Below are 22,363 nucleotides of genomic sequence, written 5' to 3'. Positions count from 1 at the left end.
CCTTCCCTTCCTCCCTCCCCACTCCCTACCTCCCTTCCTCCCCCTCTCCCCACTTTCTCCTTTCCAATGTCCCTCTGTTCATCTGTCTTTTTCTAGCTCCGTTCCTCCCTTTCTCTATGTCTGTGTTCCTCTCCCCATCTCTATTCTTCAACATTTTATGATCCCATTGTATGTATCTGTGTGTTAACTTTTTTAGCAATAAAGTTCATTTTCATTAAGATATGTACATTGTTATTTAGACACGTTATTTATGTATGTGCATTTATTTAATATACATAATTTTATGTCAGAGTTATTCTACAGCATAGTGTAAGCATAACTCGTAAGCAGTGTCAACCCGAAAATTGTGTGACTCACATGACTGTGGTTCTTTTCTATCGCAGTGGTGGAGGATAAAATCTCTACATCTCCAATTGCTATCTATGTATTCCCATTGAACTGGCCCCATTTCCTGTAGTAACGGAACACTGTCCCCGGACTATGACAAGAGCTGTGGGCTGCGGGGAGGTCAGGGTTAGGATGACGCAGAAGTGAAGATAAGACATTCTCTTTTTCACATCTTTATTAGATACAAATTATATATGAAAGAAATTTAAAATTCCAAACAACATTAACGTTTATTTCATTATTACATAAAATGAAAATTATAAAGCAACCAAACAAGTAATTAATACTCCTAGATAATGAAAGATTGTATGATCTCAGTACAAAATACCAGAATGTATGTCAAATATAACAAAATACACTGTGCTGTAGTATGTGATGAAATCTCCATATCCTGCAATACAGTACAATCAATTGAAATGTATAAAATACAATAAAATTTAAATTTAGGATATTTAAAAAGAAATAAAACATGAGGCAGGTGAATAAATAAGTACAATCATTTACCATTTAATAGATCTTGACTTAAATTTTATGTAGAAATATTAAAAGTAAATAGCTTGCATATTAATTTTACTATACTTATATCAAACTGTAAAAATGTATAGACATTTTCCCACAGGGAGTGCTATTAATGGTTTGTGGATATTAGTACTCCATGGGTTCAGGCTGGAAGAGTGAGAGCCTATAACCTTTTCTGAATTAAAAGAGAAGCAATTTCTTGGTAAGGCGGCTCATGCCTGTAATCCCAGCACACTGGGAGGCAGAGGCTGGCGGATCACTTGAGTTCGAGGCCAACCTGGTCAATGTGACAAAACTCTGTCTCTACTAACAAAACAAGAAAAAAACTCAGCCAGGCATGGTGGTACCTGCCTGTAGTCCCAGCTACTTGGGAGGCTGAGGCATGAGAATTGTTTGAACCCAGGAAACGGAGGTTGCAGTGAGCTAGGATTGTGCCACTGCACTCCAGCCTGGGTAACATAGCAAGACTGTCTCAAAAAAAAAAAAAAAAAAAAAAAAAAAGCATATAATTTTATATTTACTTTTATACAATCTATGCAAATTCACATGATTATGTTCTCATATTTTTCTGATTATATAGAAATGCACGACTGTCATCAGATATCCAAAAGGCATCAAATGGCTAACATGAAATATAAAATTTGTCTATAGTCTTAGCGCTCTGCAAAATGCAGGGCTCACCATGCTGACTATATTGCTCAAGTTTCTTTCCTATGACTTCTTCGGATTCTGTCATTTGTTAACACAGTGCATCTAAAATTGTCACTGCTGGTCATCTGGAAGAATCTGAGCAGTAGCAGGTCCTTGTTCTCATTCCCAGAGATGCATCCTCTGCTGAATAGGGTCAGGGTGCTCCCAGCTCAGCCTCATCTGATCCACTGACAGGCTCAGTTATCTCCTGCCCAGGGATGGGCTTCTCTATCCAGGGCTGAATCCCCAGGACCAGGCAGTGTGGCTGGGACAAGCCAGCCCTCAGCAGGGAAGACATAAGCTGCCTGGGTGGACATGGAATACAAGGTCTGCACCTGGGCACACAGAGGCCCCCAGAGCTGAGTGAGCAGTGTGAGCTGCTCCCAGGTCAGTGGAGAACGGATCTGCTGTGCCCACACCTGGGCTAGGTCTTGATAAATAGCCTCCGACATAGCTCGCACAGAGGTCACCAAGCTTTTTCGAAGTGACGGAGTTTGGACTCCTAGGGCCCGAGACGTGTGCCGCTGGCTGCGCCCAGTGCGAGCCCTGGAATGTCCCCCATGGTGGCCATCACAAGTCTCCTGGATTTCACTGTTGTGCACAGCAGTGGAGGATCTTGATTTTTTTTTCAGCGGCAAGCTGCACTCTTCTTCTGGACAGTTCCCTGCAAAGAAAGCATGTGAGAGACTCGCCAGAGCAGTCCCCACAGACCCTCATTTCCAGAACCCCCTGTGCACCCAGGTGAACTCCACTTGTCTCTCCCACTCCTTCCTGACCATCTCAGCACTGGAATGAAGTGAGGTTGAACCCCTTGTGAGTCCCCAAATATTCTCAGAGTGCTAAGCTCTCAAAAATGTACTTGTCAGTAAGTAACTCCCTTTCCGCTCAAGCCTCGTATAAAAGTTTCCTGATTATTTACCTTTTGGGGCAAACCAAAAACAAAAAACCCACCACTACCACCACCAACAAAAAACACCAAGATTCTACCTGCTCTGTCTTGGCAGCTGTCCTTGGAACTGATTTTTCTTTTCCTGCAGTTTTCCCGGTATGAGCTGGACTCTGGTTCTGTGAATACAATGAGAGTTTGAGAAAGTGCCTCCAACTGAACACCCTGAAATTCCTAGTCCATCCTGGACACACAGGAGCTCAGGTTCCCACCAAACCCCAACTCTCTTCTGTTCTCCAGTGTCCAGGATCTGCACCGCCCTGGCTGCCAAGGAGCTCCCGGTTTTCTGGCCAGGGGAGCCAGTGTTGCTGCCCTGTCCCTTCTTGCCTGGAAAGAGTCAAATCTTACCGGATCCAGCAGTGCTGTTCCCGGCCTTGAGCTTGGTTTCCTCAGAATTCTCCTCCTTGTTTGGATTGGGCTCTGATCCTGCTGCAAAAGGAAGTTTAGATGACTCACCTCTCCCTAGGCAGAGTCCCATAGTCTATCTCTGATGAGTTTTTGCGGATCAGTCTTTCATGTGAAGTTCTGCCAGCATCACGAGGAACACATTTCTCAAAGTCCCCTGAGGGCACCAAGCCATTTCCCATCCCCAAATCTCAAAATAAAACCCTACTAAAGACACATGGCTCAGTATCCCTGATTCCAACTCTCCTTCCAGCCTCCATGGCAGCAGCCCAAGGCCTTACCTTGCCTTTGTATGTGCTTCTCACAGGAATGGGAGGAGGCCGTCTTGCCTTTTCCTTTGAATGGTTTCTTCTCATCTGGGCCCCTTTCTGTAAAGATCTGTGGGGAAGGGGGCTGGTCAGTGGGGTGCTGCATGGAGGAGCAGTGGAGATCCGGGTCTTCATTTCCCTTTCCCATGTGGACGCTCAAGTGAAAGGAGGCCACTCTTTCACGTCCAAAGGCCGACTGCGGGTTATTCCGCTGGACCTGCCTTTATACGTCCCTCGGCTGGGCGTGGCTGACTCTTATTGGCTGAACAGGTTTCTCCTTCCTGCCGCTTCTTAGAGCCTCAAAAAGAAGTTTCTTGCTGTAGTTCTACTGGGGGCCTAGACCAAGTTAAGGAGAGACTTTTTCAGGATCCTGTCATAGTGACGAGAAAACAAAGAACCGGGAGCACAGGGATCAGAAGAAGATCGGGGAATCATGTCTTCCGATTTCTGTCTCAGTTATATTTTGCACAGAAAGAGAATTTATTATACATAGTGTTAACATTGTATACATAGATATTATAATTTCTTAAATGCTTGGAAACAACAAATGTCAAATTATGGTTGATTGTGTTAGATCCACACATATATGATGAAATAAAAATGCAAAGAAAAAATAAATACCAAATGAAATGGCCCATCCTACCTTAAAAATGGGGAAGATAATTAGATCAAATGCAATAAAATTGAATTGATTAGATTAGAGCCAGTGCTAACCTAATCAGCCCTTGATTCCTGAGGTAGCAAAAAGTCTAGGTGGAAAAACATTTCTCCTTTCTCACCCTGCCTCAGTCATCCTGGGAGCACCACTGTGTTCTGTGGAATTTATTCAGCCTCCCTAGTAAAAATGGACTTGATTCCAAACAGGTAACCCAACTGATCACAAGAAAAACAGCCCTGATTCTGAACATTCAGCTCCTGTCTTCACACAGCAGACACCACCCGAATCCCATCAAAGCCCACATTGTTTCTCAACATCCACCATCAAGACATATTCCAGGGCAGCCTCTCAAAATTGCCTCAGTGAGACAGAACAAGGTGTGGTGGAGCTCTAGGTTCAGAACAGCGGCCTCATCCCTTCCTACTACAGCAGAGTCTGTCTCTGCTGGTCAGAGCCCTCAGACTGCAGAAGGGTTAGTTCATGTCCCAGCAAGTGTTTCCTGGCTGAAACACTTGCTGGGACATGCTCCCGGTTCTTTGTTTTCTCGTCACTGTGACAGGATCCTGAAAAAGTCTCTCCCTAACTGTGTCTAGGCCCCCAGTAGAACTACAGCAAGAAACTTCTTGTTGAGGCTCTAAGGAGCGGCAGGAAGGAGAAACCTGTTCAGCCAACAAGAAGTTTTCCTTCTTGTCTCCCGTCTGCTGAGGAAAGCATGCAGGAATGAGACACTCTGTGTTAGGGAGAACTCAGCCTCCAGGCCCAGATGACTTGATTGACTGATGAGCGGATTCCCTGAGGAGGAGAAAGAAGCAGGGAAGAGACTGTGCTGGGTGAGCCTGTGTTTTCCCAGCTGTGCTGTCTGTGCAAATAGTGGAACCAAAAAAGATATTGGTGGTTGACAGACACTGCCTAGTGAAATTATCTGAGTGTAAATGGAACTTATAATATCGTTATATTGTATAATATTATGATATATAAAATTTATTTGACATCTAAATAAATCTTGATATATTATGATATCATAATATCATATAAAATTTGGTCAGGTAATTTTATAAGAAAATTGAGTTAAATTCTATAACAACATTAACATATAAACTCAACAGAAAGCTAGGAAAATTGTCTGCTCTTGTGTAAATTACTGCTTTTTGGATAACTCTGTAAAGATGTGAAGAGGGATCTGCTACTTACTTGATAAGTAAGTACTTGATAAGACATCAACTTGCAAATCTTTGCTGTTTTTAACCAGTGCCGTCTCAAGATATGAGAATATTTTACTCTAAGAAAGTTTTTTCGTAGATATCATAATAAGAATTTTGTTCATTTTAGTTAATAAATTATTATAACATTTATTGGTTATTAATAATTTGTGTCATTGTTAAACTATACTTCTACAGACAACACATTACACACATGCTTTGATTTGTCCTTTAATCTCAGGTAATTTTTTTAAATTTTTATTTATTAAATTCTATTTTAGATAAAAGAGACCTTGTAACTGCCATATGCTGTACTTTCTTAGAAAGAGAAATGCTCAGGCAAAACTCAGGCCTGGCTGGGCACGGTGGCTCACACCTGCAATCCCAGCGCTTTGCGAGGCCAAGGCGGGTGGATCACCTTAGGTCAGGAGTTCGAGGGCAGCCTACCCAACATAAGGAAACCCCATCTGTACTAAAAAAAAAAAAAAAAAAAATTGGCTGAAGGTAGTGGCTCACGCCTGTAATCCCAGCTACTCAGGAGGCAGGAGAATCACTTGAACTCGGGAGGCAGAGGTTTTGGTGAGCCGAGATCATGCCACTGTACTCCAGCTGGGTGACACAGCAAAACTTCATCTTAAAAAAATAAAAAACTCGGGCTTATTTTTATCAAAATCTAGATTTTAAATAACATTTCTAGGTGTGTCCTTTCAATAAAAATCCAAACCAAACAAACAAAAAATGTCTAGGTAATTCCCATGAATATTAATATCTGTTAAATTGGATACTTTTATTTTTAAGAGAGGGATTGTTTATATGGATGTGTTGATGAGTCAAAAATGTACAGTTAAGATTGTACCTTTTTTTGACAGAGCCTCACTCGTCCCTCTGGATGGAGTGCAGCGGTGCAATCAGAGCTCACTACAGCCTTGACCTCCCAGACTCCAGTGATCTTCCTAAGTCAGCCTCCCAAATAGCTGTGATGACAAGTGTGCGCCACTGTGCCCAACTAACTTTTAGAAAATTGTTGTAGAGATGAGGTCTCATATCTTGCCCCAGTGAGTTCTCGTTATGTTGCCTAGGCTGGTCTCAAACTCCTGAGCTCTGGCTCCCAAAGTGATGAAGTTACAAACCTGAGCCACCGTGCCCAGCTAAGATTAGACCTTCCAATGAGTGCATATCTTACCTCAAAAAAAAAAAAAAAAAAAAAAAAACTTATTAAAAGGTAAAGTCTGAGTTAAAAATGGGTTCACGTTAATGATTTTTAATTTGGTACTTCTACTGTTAAAAGAGGGATTGTTTATATGGATGTGTTTATGTGTAAAAAGCTAGTTAAGATAGAAGCTTTATTTATTTATTTTGAGACAGAGTCACTCTGTCACCCAGGCTGATGTGCAGTGGCACAATCACAACTCACTGTAGCCTCAAACTCCCAGAATCAAGGGATCCTGCTATGTCAACATCCCAAGTAGCTGGAACTCCAGGCATGCACCACCGCACCTGATTAATTAAAAAAAAAATTGAAATGAAGTTGTGGTCTCACTATGCTGCCCAGGCTGCTCTCAAACTCCTGACCTCAAATGATCCTCCTGCCTCGTCATTCCAAAGTAATGAGATTACACAGGCATAAGCCATTGTGCTCAGCCAAGATTTTACCTTCAATTTCTCTGTGTGAGAAATGAGTTGAAGTATAGATAACACAAAATTGGCATATTATTAGGTATTGATGAGCCTGGGTAACAGGCGTATTGTACTGTTTCTTTTATTTTGTATATGTTTTAAATTTTCTGTGATAAAACGTGTGAGAAAACAAAGTTGATCTACAATGTTAGCCCTTAAGATCTTAGTGACTTTGGGGGAACGAAAAGAGAGAAAGTGGTTGCCAGGGCATCAGTGAAGCTGGTTCTATTTCTAGGTTACACACGTGTGTTCACTTTGTAATAACTGATTGAACTTTACGTGATTTCTTTGTATATGTCTTTCTGCATGAATGTTATACATATATAAAAATTTAAATGTTACCTATTTGCACAAAATTTTAACTTCAAATTTCAGAATAATAGCATTGTTTTGTATTGTTTTAAAGTAGGACGTGTTTACTCAGGGCATCATCAGGTGGATGTTAATATTCCAAGGTATTTACTTATGTCCTAACACTTTGGTGACCTAGGTCTTCCCATGTTTACATCAATTTAGTAAGTAGGATGGTTTTAATTTTTTAGGGTATAGGCCAAGCATGGTGGCTCATGCCTACAGTCACAGCTCTTTGGGAAGCCAAGGCAGGAGAATCATTTGAGTCCAGTATTTTGAGTTTTTTTTTAGGATGCAATTATTATTCAGCAAAGTCCTCTCCCCTGAGTTCAGCAATGCAAGGTCACCTAGCGTACACTATGCATTTGGTATGAGTAGAACTGGACTGAATCAGGAATAAAATGTGTAGCAGAGGCCAGTTCTGCAAAGAAAATTAGGTAATGCAGGTAAGATCAGAAGACCATAACCCAGCAGCAAATCTTCCCATTCATTTCAGGAAACCATTTGCCACTAGCTCACCGGAGGAGGCTGATTTAAACCATTCATTTCGGGAAACCATTTGCCACTAGTTCACCGGAAGAAGCTGATTTAAAGCAGCCGTTTGGGGGCTTGGTTGTTCCCGATAGTCACCCAGAGAGCTTTAAACAGCACTGTGGCCCAGGTCCCACTGCAGGGATTCTACATTCATTTATCTATTGCCTTTTGAGTTTAGGTAACTTTAAAAGCCTCCTGTTGATTCCCATGTGCACCCAGGGGGAACAACTCCTGGTTCGGGGTGAGAAATGCATTTGCTGTGCGTGCTTTCCATGTGAGCAATGGTGATTTTCCCCATGGCCACTCCTGAGTTTGGGGTCTTAGAAAACACACTTGTCCTGTTAAAAATCAAAAAACAACTTCAAGACACACTCGGCTGTTTGGCTAAAATGCAGCAGAAGAAAATATCTTCTCCACAGATGTATCTGGATGGCACTTGCTTTCAGAGTAAAAGGTGGTTTCAAGCACAATATAGCACTTTTTTCCCCAAAGGTTTTCAAGGTCTTTTACTATCATATCCTTATGAATTACAGGAATAAAAAAATCATAGTTATAAAACTGTCAAATATGGTATTAGGAAAAAAATTGAGGGCATGTCTTCCATGCTCAGGTACCCTGATTAAAATCAGTTAAGACCAATCTGCCCAGTGTGGTGGCTCACACCTGTAATTCCAGCACTTTGAAAGGCAGAGACTGGAGGATCACTTGAGCTCAGGAGTTCAAGACCAACCTGCTCAACATTACAAAACCTCATCTCTGCCAAAAACACAAATATTAGCCGGTTGTGGTAGGGTGCCCCTGTGGTCCCAGCTACTTGGGAGGCTGAGGTGGGAGAATAGCTGGAGCCCAAAATGTCAAAGCTGCAGTGAGCCACTGCACCCCAGCCAGAGTGACAGGGAAAGGGACCTTGTCTCAGAAATAAAAATAAATACAGACCCATTCTTTTAGACACCTTCCTTCTTTTGCATAAAACACGGGGCTTTTGACCTGAAATGTTTTAAGATAAACTGAGAATTCTCCCATGAGCAGGAGCAGTAGATGGGGGTTGCTCACTTCCTGCTCTTTGAGTTGAAGCTTGGCAGAGGTCTGGAGACTCAAACTGATAAATATATGAATTGCTTTCTTTTCATATGCTGTATTAAGCTATTCTTGCATTGCTATTTAGAAAACTTGAGACTGGGTAATTTATAAGAAAAGAGTCTGACTGGCTCATGGTTCTGCAAGCTGTACAGGAAGCACAGCACCTGTGTCTGCTTCCGGGAAGGTCTGGGGAGCTCACAATCACTCACGGTGAAAGAGGAGTACGCGTCTCACGTGGAAAAACAGAAACAAGAGGCCAGGGCCTCAAGATCACTATATTTATTGAAAATGTCCTAAATTGCCATAAAAACATTATAACGTAAAATAACCCATTTCAATAAATAATAAATTAAAAAATACAACTGATATCTTTTATGGATTGGGGAAGTGCTAATGAGACAGAATGGCAATTGAAGCCAAAAGATCTGAATTCAGGTAAATAATTTTACTCATATTAGGTTTATGTTAGAGAAAACAATACTTCTGACCATATACTATTTATTGCATTGCAGTATTTCAATAATACGTACATAATATATAATTAATTTTCTAATGGTATAAAAGTAATCATGTACAACAAATTATTACAACATGGTCTATTGATGGGAAGGGTGTTTCAAATGAAAAAACTTGGAATTTTGCATGAGGTGGTGATAGATGCCATAGAAAATCTGTGTAAAATATTTCAATCATATATGCAACTATGGATATTTCTGCTTTTCAGAAAAATAATTTACTTTAAACATTTAATGCAGACAATTAAAATCACCAAAAAGTTACAGGAATTCACAGAATGCCTAATATATTTGAAAGGAAATTAAGAAAACGTCCAGGAACTGGAAACAAATAAACTTGACAATGTTGACTGATTCCCGAGCTCTGCAGGGACCCAGAAACTTCCAGGGAAGCGAGGAAGGCCAGCACCGTGTTGTCGCTCTCCTTGCCAGTTTCCAGAGCAGCCACAGTGGAGACTCCCCCCATGTTGCAGGATGCAGGAATCCATCCTCAGGCCATGAGGCCCGGGATGCGGCTTTGCTCCTGGGTTTCGCTCTGGTGTTCTGCGTGGAAGTGAACGCGATCCACACACCTGCGTGTGTGAGACTATCACGACAACCGCGACACCCACGGGCACGGCCTCCTTCCCGGAGAGAGGGCCCGGAAAGCTCAAGACTCTCATGGAGGTTCAGTCCCACACTCCACTCCATCCTTCTCCCTGCTGAAGACGCATGCGAGGCCCAAGAGCAGCTTCCAGGCCCGCAATTCCTGGAGAGGCGGAGAGAGCCAGCCCCCGAAACCCGCCCCCCTCCCCCCTCCCCCCCCCCCCCCCCTCACCGTCCGCCCACCCCTCCCCCCTCCGGGGCTTCTCCGGCCCCGCCCATACCCAGGCCACAGTGACCTGGGCCCTGTGGGTCCCGGCTTCCGAGGGCGGGCTTGCCCTGGGCTCCTCCGGCATTCCTGAAGGGGTGGAGCCTGTGGGCCTTTATAAGGGCCGCTGGCCGGCTGGGCCGGCCTCCTGGCCGGACCTGCTCGCCGTGCACAGGCCGACTGAGGGGCACTGGAGCCCGCCGGCCTCTCTCTGCCCGTGTCTGTCCGCGAAATTCCGGCCAGGTCTCCCCGCGATGGCTCTCCCGACACCCGGCGACGGCGCCCTCCCGGCGGGAGAGCCCGAGGACGAGGACGGCGAAGGAGACTCGTTTGGACCCCGAGCCAGAGGGAGGCCCTGCGAGCCTGCTTTGAGCGGAACCCGTACCCGGGCATCGCCACCAGGGAAGAGCTGGCCCAGGCCATCGGCATTCCGGAGCCCAGGGTCCAGATTTGGTTTCAGAACGAGAGATCGCGCCAGCTGAGGCAGCACCGGCGGGAATCTCGGCCCTGGCCCGGGAAACGCGGCCCGCAAGAAGGCAGGCGAAAGCGGACCGCCGTCACCCGGTCCCAGACCGCCCTGCTCCTGCGAGCCTTCCAGCAGGATCGCTTTCCAGGCATCGCCACCCGGGAAGAACTGGCCAGAGAGACGGGCCTCCCGGAGTCCCGGATTCAGATTTGGTTTCAGAACCGGAGGGCCAGGCACCCAGGCCAGGGTGGCGGGGCACCGGCGCACGCAGGCGGCCCGGGCGACGCGGCCCCCGGCGGGTGTCCCCCCGCTCCCTCGCCGGTCGCCTTCACCCACACCGGGGCGTGGGCCACGGGGCTTCCCGCCCCCCACGTGCCCTGCGCGCCCTGGACTCTCCCACCGGGGGCTTTCGTGGGCCAGGGAGCAGGGGCCGTCGCCCCGCTGCAGCCCAGCCAGGCTGCGCAGGCAGCAGGGATCTCCCATCCTGCCCCGGCAGGCGGGGATTGGGATTTTTCCTACGCTGCCCTGGCGACTCCGGAAGGGGCGCTCTCCCAGCCTCAGACTCCCCGGGGGTGGCCTCCGCGCCCGAGCCAATGGCGGGGGGATCGGGACCCGCAGCACCACAGCCTGCCGGGCCCTTGCTCGGTGGGACAGCCTGGGCCCGCTGGAGCTGAGCCGCAGGGCCAGGGTGTGCTGGCGCCGCCCACGTCCCAGGGGAGTCCGTGGTGGGGCTGGGGCCAGGGGCCCCAGGTCGCCGGGGCGGCGTGGGAGCCCCAAGTCGGGGCAGCTCCACCTCCGGGGCCCGCGCCCCCGGAGGCCTCCGCGGGGCAGGAGCAGATGCAAGCCATCCGGGCGCCCTCCCCGCCGCTCCAGGAGCCTGGGCGCTCGTCTGCACTCCCCTGCAGCCTGCTGGATGAGCTCCTGGAGACCCCCGAGTTTCTGCAGCAGGGGCAACCTTTGCTAGAAACGGAGGCCCCGACGGAGCTGCAGGACGTGGGAGAGCCCGCTTTGCTGGAACCGCTACTCCTCAGCGACGAGGAGTACCGGGCTCTGCTGGAGGAGCTTTAGGACGCGGGGTTGGGGACGGGATCGGGGGCGGGGCGGTGGCCTCCCTTTCGCGGTGAGCACCTGGTTCGGTGTGGAGAGGCCTGTTCTCTTGAGATGTGATTATTATACGGACGGGTGCTTCAATTGGGAGGACTACCCGATTGTCAACTTCTAGAAGTCGAAGATCTCCTGGGTTTAAGAATAGTGGGGGTAATATGTAAGAGTTAAAGATTAGGCCTCCATAGTCCGTGTACTCGTAGGTTCAGTATCATTGGTGTCCGATTGATTGAATAGTAAAGGAGGGGTTATTGACTTCGTCTGTTAAATATAGGATGCGCAGGGATGGAAGGGCAGTCAGGACTAAGATAATTGCTGGTAAGATGGCTCAGATAGTTTCTATTTCTTGGGAATCTGTGATACTGGTATTGGTTAGTTTTGTTGTGAGTATTGAGGACAGGGCGTATAAGACTAGGAAGCTGATTAAAGATAAAGCTGTAAAAGCATGGTCATGAAAAGTGATTGGTTCTTCTATAACAGGGGATGTGGCATCTTGTAGACCTAGTTGAACTGGGTGAGCCATATAAGATACATAGGGCTTAACCTATAATTTAGCTTTGACAAAGCTACGAAGTAGTTTTTCTAATACCTTGTTGAAAAAGTTATAGGGGCTATAGGATTGGCTTGAAACCAGTTTTAGGGGGTTCGACTGTCTCCTTTTTCGTTTAGTTTAATATAGGTTGGTTCTTCAAATGTGTGGTGGGGTGGAGGACAGCCATTTAATCACTCTAGGCTAGTGAAGGGTTGTTCGATTAGTAGTACTTTACGTTTTGAGGCAAAGGCTTCTCAGATCATGTAGATTGTTAAGATTACTGCTACTAGTGAGATAAAGGAGCCTATAGATGACAGGATATTTCAGGTAGTGTAGGCGTCGGGAGAGTCAGAGTAGCGTCGGGGTATCCCGGACAGGCCGAGGAAGTGTTGTGGAAAAAAGGTTAAATTTACGCCTACAAATATAATGATAAAATGGGCTTTGGCACAAGTTTGGTCTAATGTGTAGCCTGAAAATAAAGGGAATCAGTGAATAAAGCCCCCTATAATGGCGAAGACAGCTCCTATTGATTAAAAAAAGTAGTGAAAGTGGGCGACGACGTAGTATGTGTCGTGTAGTACAATATCTAGGGATGAGTTTGCTAAGATAATGCCGGTTAAACCCCCTACGGTAAATAGAAAAACAAAGCCCAGGGCTCAAAGTATTGCAGGGGATCATTTAATGTTGCCTCCATGAAGTGTGGCAAGCCAGCTAAAGACTTTAACACCGGTGGGGATTGCGATGATTATAGTGGCGGAAGTGAAATAGGCCCGTGTATCTACATCTATGCCAACTGTAAATATATGATGAGCTCATACAATGCAACCTAAAAATCCAGTTGACACTATGGCCCAAACTATGCCCATGTGCCCAAACGGTTCCTTTTTCCCAGAGTGGTGAGTTACAATGTGGGAAATTATTCCAAATCCAGGGAGAATAAGGATATAGACTTCGGGGTGACCAAAGAATCAAAATAAGTGCTGGTATAGGATAGGGTCTCCTCCCCCAGCAGGGTCAAAGAAAGTAGTGTTGAGGTTGCGATCCGTTAGTAGCATGGTGATGCCGGTGGCTAAGACTGGCAGAGAGAGGAGTAGAAGGATTGCTGTGATTAAGACTGATCAGACAAATAGGGGGGTTTGACATTGGGCTATTGCAGGGGGTTTTATGTTGATGATGGTGGTGATGAAGTTGATGGCCCCTAAGATAGAGAACATGCCTGCTAGGTGGAGGGAGAAGACGGTTAGGTCTACAGAGGCCCCTGGGTGAGAGAAGTTTCCTGCTAAAGGAGGGTATACCGTTGAACCTGTTCCAGCGCCGGCCTCTACTATGGCTGATGCTATTAGTAGTAGGAAAGAAGGGGGAAGGAGTCAGAAGCTTATATTATTTAGACGAGGAAATGCTATGTCAGGAGCGCCAATTATTAGGGGTACTAGTCAATTCCCGAAGCCTCCGATTATGATGGGTATGACTATGAAGAAAATTATGATGAATGCATGGGCCGTTACAATAACGTTGTAAATATGGTCGTTACCTAGTAGATTGCCGGGTTGACCTAGTTCAGCTCGAATACCAAGGCTTAGAGCTGTACCTGTGATTCCAGCTCATGCACCAAATAGTAGGTATAGAGTCCCATTGTCCTTATGGTTTGTTGAAAAGAGTCAACGATTGATGAGCATAGGTAGAGATAGAGAGAACAGACCTATTTTTCGAATGTCTTGTTCGTTGTTTAGGTTATGAATAATGGATCCGGAGCACATAAAAAGTATAGCTTTGAAGAAGGTATGGGTGCAGATGTGTAGGAATGCTAGGTATGGTTGGTTAAAACCAATGGTGACTATTATTAGGCCTAGTTGACTTGAGGTAGAGAAGGCCACGATGTTTTAAATATCGTTTTGTGTGAGGGCACAGATGGCTGTGAATAGAGTAGTAATGGCTCCCAGGCATAATGTGAGGTTTTGGATTAGTGTATAGTTTTCTATTAAAGGGTGGAAACGGATGAGTAGGAATACTCCGGCAACAACTATGGTGCTGGAGTGAAGTAGAGCTGAGACTGGAGTTGGGCCTTCTATGGCAGAGGGCAGTCAGGGGTGAAGGCCAAATTGGGCTGATTTTCCTGTTGCTGCTAGGAGAAGGCCTATTAGTGGCAGGAGGTTTGAGTTGGAGTTTAGGGCTAATATTTGTTGAAAGCCTCATGAGTTGTAATGCAGGAGGAATCGTGTCATAGCTAGGATAAGACCAATGTCGCCAATACGGTTGTATAGGCCTGCTTGGATGGCTGCTGTGTTGGCGTCCGCTCGAGCGTGTCATCAGCTAATTAGGAGGAAGGATATAATTCCTACGCCTTCCCAACCGATGAAGAGTTGGAAAAGGTTGTTAGCAGTAACTAGAATTAGTATGGCAGCGAGGAAGATAAGGAGATATTTGAAGAGCTGGTTAATGTTTGGATCTGAGCTTATGCACCATAGCGAGGATTCTATAATGGATCAGGTGATGAACAGTGCGATTGGAATAAATATTATGGAAAAGTAATCTAGTTTAAAGCTTAGTGTTAGATCTAATGTCTGGGCTGTTATTCAATGTCAACTTCACATGGTTGTTTCTTGGTTGAAGAAAATGTAGAAAGTTGTTGGAAGAAGGCTAGTAATAAAAGCATATGTTACAGTTGTTTTTACATAATTTGGATATGAGCGTTTTTTTGTCAGGGTTGATGAGGGTGGCAAAAATTGGAAGAGTTAGGGAGGCGAGGGTTGTTGTTATAACAGGGGTACACATGATTGTTACTTTTATTTGGAGTTGCACCAATGTTTTTGGCTCCTAAGGCCAATGGATAGCTGTTAGTTATCCTTTAAAAGTTGAGAAAGCCGTAATTTTAAGTACGGAGGCATGGATTAGCAGTCCTTGCAGGTTTTCTCGGTAAATAAGAAGTGATAAGCTTCTATAGTTAGGTTCACAATCTAATGTTTTGATTAAACTATATTTACAGGGAGCAAACCCTAGAATGATATTGGGGTTGAGGGATAGAAGAATGATTGGAGCGAGGTGTATAAATACGAACGTATTTTCTCGTGTGAAGGGGGGTTTTATGTTGATTATGTGATGTGTAAGTGTTCCTCGCTGCATTGTGATGAACATGTGGAGAGAGTAGAGGGCTGTAATTAGTATGTTGAGTCCTGTTAGTACAATAGTCATATGGGATCAGGAAAATGAGGCTGCGATTACAAAGAGCTCACCTAGTAGGTTGATAGTGGGGGGTAGGGCAAGATTAGTAAGGTTTGCTGTGAACCATCCAAAGGTTATTAATGGGAGTAGGGTTTGAAGTCCTCGGGACAGTAGTAGGATACGGCTGTGGGTACGTTCATAGTCTGAGTTAGCTAGGCAGAAATAGATGGAGGAGGTGAGTCCATGGGCAATGATAAGGATAAAATTATGATGAATGCATGGGCCGTTACAATAACGTTGTAAATATGGTCGTTACCTAGTAGATTGCCGGGTTGACCTAGTTCAGCTCGAAGAAGAAGGCTTAGAGCTGTACCTATGATTCCAGCTCATGCACCAAATAGTAGGTATAGAGTCCCAATGTCCTTATGGTTTGTTGAAAAGAGTCAACGGTTGATGAGCATAGGTAGAGATAGAGAGAAGGGAAGGGTAAAGTGGCTGAGTAAGCATTAGGCTGTAAACCTAAAGACAGGGGTCTAGTCCCTCCTTTTACCAGCCCGGAGGTGATTTTCACATTGAATTGCCAGTTCAAAGGAGCAGCTTTAAAAGTTTCTGCCGGGGCTTCTCCCGCCTTTTTTCCCTGCGGCGGGAGAAGTGGATCAAAGCCAGTTGATTAGGGTATTTAGCTGTTCACTAAATTTTTGTGGGTTCGAGTCCCGTTGATCTAGTGAGGGCTTAGCTTAATTAAAGTAATTGATTTGCGTTCAATTGATGCAGAGTAGGTGTTTGCAGTCCTTATGTACTTCAGAAATTAAGTATTTTTACTTACTAAGGGCTTTGAAGGCTCTTGGTCTTGTTTAACCTAAATTTCTAGTGGATAGCCAAAATTAGGGCGGAGGTTGGTAGTAAAAGGGTAGAGGCAATGACGAGTGGGGGAATAAGGAGGGTAGGTTTTGTGTTTTCGAATTGCCATATTATTTTTGTGTTGTTGGATGTAGGAAATAGTGTTAGGGAGATGGTATAGATTAGGCGTATAGAGAAATACAGGTTAAGCAGAGTTCTGATAATTATGATAGAGGGGATGAGAAAGTGATTGTTTATTGTGAGTTCTTGAACGGTAATTCATGTAGGTAGGAAGCCGGTTAGAGGGGGTAAGCCCCCTAGGGATAGGAGGGTGGATGCTCTTAGTGGTGCTAGACAGGTTGATTTGTTTCAGGTGTGGGATAGTATGAGGCTGGTGGTGTTTGAGTTTAGGTTGAGGGTCAGGAATATGGTAGTTGTTAGGATGATGTCTATGGTGAAGTAAAGAATTGTGATAGTTGGGTGATATACTAGTGTTCTTATTATTCAGCCTATGTGAGTGATTGAAGAATATCCTAGGATTTTGCGTAATTGTGTCTGGTTGAGACCTCCTCAACTGCCTACTGTGATAGATAGGGTAGAGAGAGTTAGGAGGATATGGGTGTTGATTGATGGGTGAATTGGGTATATGATTGAGATGGGGGCTAGTATTTGCCATGTAAGGAGGAGTAGGCCAGAAGTTAGGGATGTTCCTTGGGTAACTTCTGGGACTCCAAAGTGGAAGGGGGCTATTCCTAGTTTTATGGCAAGGGCAGCCCAGTGCAGAACACGGTGGTGGTGCTTTGGGTCGTGGTGGGGGTGGGGGTGGGGGGGGTGGGGGGGGGGTGTGTGTTTGGGTGTGTGGGTGTGTGGTTGTGTGGGTGTCTTGGGGGGTGTGTGTGTGTGTGCGCGCGGGGGGGCGCGCGCGCGCGCGCTGTGTTGGGGAGCGGGGTGGGGGATCAAGCGGGGGTCGGGTGGTGGAAAAGCGTGAGAGCTCTGCCGGGGCTGCTCCCAGAGCCTTGGCCGCTGCCCGCACGGCCGCGCATGCGCAGTAGACGGTCCCCCTCCTGGAACCTGGGCCGGCTCTGGAATCCCCGGGATGGATGCTCAGTTCTCCTCGGTGTGGAGTCTCCGGCCGCCGCCGCCGCGCCCAGACCGGGAAGGCAGGAATGCCAGGCTGGTCAGCCCGGAGGGAAAACAGGCCTCTCCACACCGAGCCAGGTGCTCACCGCGAAAGGGAGGCCACCGCCCCGCCCCCGATCCCGTCCCCAACCCCGCGTCCTAAAGCTCCTCCAGCAGAGCCCGGTACTCCTCGTCGCTGAGGAGTAGCGGTTCCAGCAAAGCGGGCTCTCCCACGTCCTGCAGCTCCGTCGGGGCCTCCGTTTCTAGCAAAGGTTGCCCCTGCTGCAGAAACTCGGGGGTCTCCAGGAGCTCATCCAGCAGGCTGCAGGGGAGTGCAGACGAGCGCCCAGGCTCCTGGAGCGGCGGGGAGGGCGCCCGGATGGCTTGCATCTGCTCCTGCCCCGCGGAGGCCTCCGGGGGCGCGGGCCCCGGAGGTGGAGCTGCCCCGACTTGGGGCTCCCACGCCGCCCCGGCGACCTGGGGCCCCTGGCCCCAGCCCCACCACGGACTCCCCTGGGACGTGGGCGGCGCCAGCACACCCTGGCCCTGCGGCTCAGCTCCAGCGGGCCCAGGCTGTCCCACCGAGCAAGGGCCCGGCAGGCTGTGGTGCTGCGGGTCCCCATCCCCCCGCCATTGGCTCGGGCGCGGAGGCCACCCCCGGGGAGTCTGAGGCTGGGAGAGCGCCCCTTCCGGAGTCGCCAGGGCAGCGTAGGAAAAATCCCAATCCCCGCCTGCCGGGGCAGGATGGGAGATCCCTGCTGCCTGCGCAGCCTGGCTGGGCTGCAGCGGGGCGACGGCCCCTGCTCCCTGGCCCACGAAAGCCCCCGGTGGGAGAGTCCAGGGCGCGCAGGGCACGTGGGGGGCGGGAAGCCCCGTGGCCCACGCCCCGGTGTGGGTGAAGGCGACCGGCGAGGGAGCGGGGGGGGGGACACCCGCCGGGGGCCGCGTCGCCCGGGCCGCCTGCGTGCGCCGGTGCCCCGCCACCCTGGCCTGGGTGCCTGGCCCTCCGGTTCTGAAACCAAATCTGAATCCGGGACTCCGGGAGGCCCGTCTCTCTGGCCAGTTCTTCCCGGGTGGCGATGCCTGGAAAGCGATCCTGCTGGAAGGCTCGCAGGAGCAGGGCGGTCTGGGACCGGGTGACGGCGGTCCGCTTTCGCCTGCCTTCTTGCGGGCCGCGTTTCCCGGGCCAGGGCCGAGATTCCCGCCGGTGCTGCCTCAGCTGGCGCGATCTCTCGTTCTGAAACCAAATCTGGACCCTGGGCTCCGGAATGCCGATGGCCTGGGCCAGCTCTTCCCTGGTGGCGATGCCCGGGTACGGGTTCCGCTCAAAGCAGGCTCGCAGGGCCTCCCTCTGGCTCGGGGTCCAAACGAGTCTCCTTCGCCGTCCTCGTCCTCGGGCTCCCGCCGGGAGGGCGCCGTCGCCGGGTGTCGGGAGAGCCATCGCGGGGAGACCTGGCCGGAATTTCGCGGACAGACACGGGCAGAGAGAGGCCGGCGGGCTCCAGTGCCCCTCAGTCGGCCTGTGCACGGCGAGCAGGTCCGGCCAGGAGGCCGGCCCAGCCGGCCAGCGGCCCTTATAAAGGCCCACAGGCTCCACCCCTTCAGGAATGCCGGAGGAGCCCAGGGCAAGCCCGCCCTCGGAAGCCGGGACCCACAGGGCCCAGGTCACTGTGGCCTGGGTATGGGCGGGGCCGGAGAAGCCCCGGAAGTGGGGAGTGGGGTGGGGGGAGTGGTTGATGACTTTAGGATTGGGTTGGATTTGCGTAGTGGAATCATTGGTGCTTTTGTAGTTGAGGTACAACGATGGTTTTTCGTATCATTGGTTATGGTTGGAGTCCATATGGAAGCAATGACATCTGTTTTATTGACATTAAGTGTATTATTGGTTATGGGGTTTGTAGGTTTTTCTCCTAAGCCCTCTCCTATTTATGGGGGTTTAGCGTTAATTGTTAGTGGTGTGATTGGTTGTGTGATTATTTTCAATTATGGGGGGGCTTATATGGGTTTAATGATATTTTTAGTTTATCTGGGGGGTATAATAGTTGTCTTTGGTTATACTACAGCAATGGCCATTGAAGAGTATCCTCAGACACGGGGCTCAGGGCTTGAGGTTCTAGGGGGTCCTATGGTAGGATTAATGATGGAGGTAGGGCTGGTTTTATGGGTTTTAAGTTGGGATGAAGAAGTGGTGGTGGTTAATTTCAATAATATGGGTAACTGGGTGATTTTTGAGGGGGAGGGGTCGGGGTTAATTCGAGGTGACTGTATTGGTGCGGGTGCCTTGTATGATTACGGGCGTTGGTTAGCGGTGGTTGCTGGTTGAACATTGTTTGTTGGTGTATACATTGTGATTGAGATTACTCGGGGTAATAGGTTATATTATTAGAAGTAGGGTCAGGATAGGGGGGATGAGGAAAGAGAGGAAGTAGAGTTTGATTATGCCTCTCTGGGTGGTTACAGTTGTGGAAGCGGTAATATGTGTTTGTGAGATTATTTCGGGTATAGATTTTTCTAGCCATGTTGAGTCCAATAAGAGGAGGGCTAAGTTTTGACTTATAAGTAGGTTTTGCTAGGGGATCATACGGTGAACTGTGGTGGGGAAGTATCCTAGTATGTTGGAGAATTTGAGTATTTGTGATGGGTTTTTCACTTTTAGTTTGTTGGTTATAAGGGCGAGGTCTAGGGCTGTTAGGAAACCGAGAGCAGTTGCGTCTAGGGCTGAGAGTTTGAGATAGAAGGGTGTTGTTGGCTGGGGGAGTGAGGTAGGGGGGATATTACTGGTGATAAGGAACCCCGTGATTATACTGCCTATTTAATTGGGTTTAGTAGGGCGGGGTTGTTTTCGTTGATGTTTATTAGGGCTGGGAAGCGGGGTTGTCCTGTTAGGGTAAGGAGAATGGTTCGAGTACTGTAGGCGCTTGTTAGGGAGGTGGCGATGAGAGTAATAAATAGGGCTCAGGCGTTGGTATACGACGTATTTGTGGCTTCGATAATGAGATCTTTGGAGTAGAAGCCTGTGAGGAAAGGTATTCCTGTGAGTGCTAGGTTGCCAATAACTAGGGAAGTTGAGGTGAGGGGCAGTGTTTTAAACAGACCTCCTATTTTTCGAATGTCTTGTTCGTTGTTTAGGTTATGAATAATGGATCCGGAGCACATAAAAAGTATAGCTTTGAAGAAGGCATGGGTGCAGATGTGTAGGAATGCTAGGTATGGTTGGTTAACACCAATGGTGACTATTATTAGGCCTAGTTGACTTGAGGTAGAGAAGGCCACGATTTTTTAAATATCGTTTTGTGTGAGGGCACAGATGGCTGTGAATAGAGTAGTAATGGCTCCCAGGCATAATGTGCGGTTTTGGATTAGTGTATAGTTTTCTATTACAGGGTGGAAACGGATGAGTAGGAATACTCCGGCAACAACTATGGTGCTGGAGTGAAGTAGAGCTGAGACTGGAGTTGGGCCTTCTATGGCAGAGGGCAGTCAGGGGTGAAGGCCAAATTGGGCTGATTTTCCTGTTGCTGCTAGGAGAAGGCCTATTAGTGGCAGGAGGTTTGAGTTGGAGTTTAGGGCTAATATTTGTTGCAAGCCTCATGAGTTGTAATGCAGGAGGAATCGTGTCATAGCTAGGATAAGACCAATGTCGCCAATACGGTTGTATAGGACTGCTTGGATGGCTGCTGTGTTGGCGTCCGCTCGAGCGTGTCATCAGCTAATTAGGAGGAAGGATATAATTCCTACGCCTTCCCAACCGATGAAGAGTTGGAAAAGGTTGTTAGCAGTAACTAGAATTAGTATGGCAGCGAGGAAGATAAGGAGATATTTGAAGAGTTGGTTAATGTTTGGATCTGAGCTTATGCACCATAGCGAGGATTCTATAATGGATCAGGTGATGAACAGTGCGATTGGAATAAATATTATGGAAAAGTAATCTAGTTTAAAGCTTAGTGTTAGATCTAATGTCTGGGCTGTTATTCCATGTCAACTTCACATGGTTGTTTCTTGGTTGAAGAAAATGTAGAAAGTTGTTGGAAGAAGGCTAGTAATAAAAGCATATGTTACAGTTGTTTTTACATAATTTGGATATGAGCGTTTTTTGTCAGGGTTGATGAGGGTGGCAAAAATTGGAAGAGTTAGGGAGGCGAGGGTTGTTGTTATAACAGGGGTACACATGATTGTTACTTTTATTTGGAGTTGCACCAATGTTTTTGGCTCCTAAGGCCAATGGATAGCTGTTAGTTATCCTTTAAAAGTTGAGAAAGCCGTAATTTTAAGTACGGAGGCATGGATTAGCAGTCCTTGCAGGTTTTCTCGGTAAATAAGAAGTGATAAGCTTCTATAGTTAGGTTCACAATCTAATGTTTTGATTAAACTATATTTACAGGGAGCAAACCCTAGAATGATATTGGGGTTGAGGGATAGAAGAATGATTGGAGCGAGGTGTATAAATACGAACGTATTTTCTCGTGTGAAGGGGGGTTTTATGTTGATTATGTGATGTGTAAGTGTTCCTCGCTGCATTGTGATGAACATGTGGAGAGAGTAGAGGGCTGTAATTAGTATGTTGAGTCCTGTTAGGTACAATAGTCATATGGGATCAGGAAAATGAGGCTGCGATTACAAAGAGCTCACCTAGTAGGTTGATAGTGGGGGGTAGGGCAAGATTAGTAAGGTTTGCTGTGAACCATCCAAAGGTTATTAATGGGAGTAGGGTTTGAAGTCCTCGGGACAGTAGTAGGATACGGCTGTGGGTACGTTCATAGTCTGAGTTAGCTAGGCAGAAATAGATGGAGGAGGTGAGTCCATGGGCAATGATAAGGATAAAATTATGATGAATGCATGGGCCGTTACAATAACGTTGTAAATATGGTCGTTACCTAGTAGATTGCCGGGTTGACCTAGTTCAGCTCGAAGAAGAAGGCTTAGAGCTGTACCTATGATTCCAGCTCATGCACCAAATAGTAGGTATAGAGTCCCAATGTCCTTATGGTTTGTTGAAAAGAGTCAACGGTTGATGAGCATAGGTA

At 47.3% G+C, this 22,363-nt stretch overlaps 1 protein-coding gene and 4 pseudogenes across 2 annotated transcripts; 1 reads left to right on the top strand and 4 right to left on the bottom strand.

Annotated features, from left to right (window-relative positions):
• Positions 1-1,793: 1,793 nt before the first annotated feature.
• Positions 1,794-3,440, bottom strand: LOC126956299 (protein FRG2-like-2). Of its 2 annotated transcripts, none has more exons than XM_050793139.1 (4): positions 3,229-3,440; positions 2,891-2,971; positions 2,584-2,661; positions 1,794-2,260 (listed from the first exon to the last, which is right to left on the bottom strand). In XM_050793139.1, the coding sequence occupies exons 1-4, from the start codon at positions 3,401-3,403 to the stop codon at positions 1,794-1,796; spliced, it is 801 nt and encodes a 266-aa protein (XP_050649096.1). In that variant the 5' UTR covers positions 3,404-3,440. The 2 variants fall into 2 exon arrangements, with proteins under 2 accessions (XP_050649096.1, XP_050649097.1); XM_050793140.1 differs by having other exon boundaries at positions 2,891-2,968.
• Positions 3,441-10,358: 6,918 nt separating this feature from the next.
• LOC126957484 (double homeobox protein 4C-like) lies at positions 10,359-11,653 on the top strand (annotated as a pseudogene).
• A 1,686-nt stretch (positions 11,654-13,339) lies between these two features.
• Positions 13,340-14,993, bottom strand: LOC126957025 (NADH-ubiquinone oxidoreductase chain 5-like; annotated as a pseudogene).
• A 2,505-nt stretch (positions 14,994-17,498) lies between these two features.
• LOC126956072 (double homeobox protein 4C-like) lies at positions 17,499-18,795 on the bottom strand (annotated as a pseudogene).
• Positions 18,796-19,557: 762 nt separating this feature from the next.
• Positions 19,558-21,509, bottom strand: LOC126956071 (NADH-ubiquinone oxidoreductase chain 5-like; annotated as a pseudogene).
• Positions 21,510-22,363: the final 854 nt, after the last annotated feature.

Source organism: Macaca thibetana, chromosome 6 (genome assembly GCF_024542745.1).
Source record: "Macaca thibetana thibetana isolate TM-01 chromosome 6, ASM2454274v1, whole genome shotgun sequence".
NCBI lineage: Eukaryota > Metazoa > Chordata > Mammalia > Primates > Cercopithecidae > Macaca > Macaca thibetana.
Note: the sequence above shows the minus strand (reverse complement) of the source record. Positions and strands in the feature narration are given on the sequence as shown.

Bases quoted from the DNA above. Each gene is read 5' to 3' on its own strand.
- LOC126956299 (XM_050793139.1), bottom strand. From the start codon at position 3,403: ATGGGAAAGGGAAATGAAGACCCGGATCTCCACTGCTCCTCCATGCAG. The intron at 2,662-2,890 runs GTAAGATTTGAC...TTGTATTCACAG, and splicing joins GAACAGCACTGCTGGATCCG to AACCAGAGTCCAGCTCATAC. The intron at 2,261-2,583 runs GTAGAATCTTGG...CTTTCTTTGCAG, and splicing joins CAGCTGCCAAGACAGAGCAG to GGAACTGTCCAGAAGAAGAG.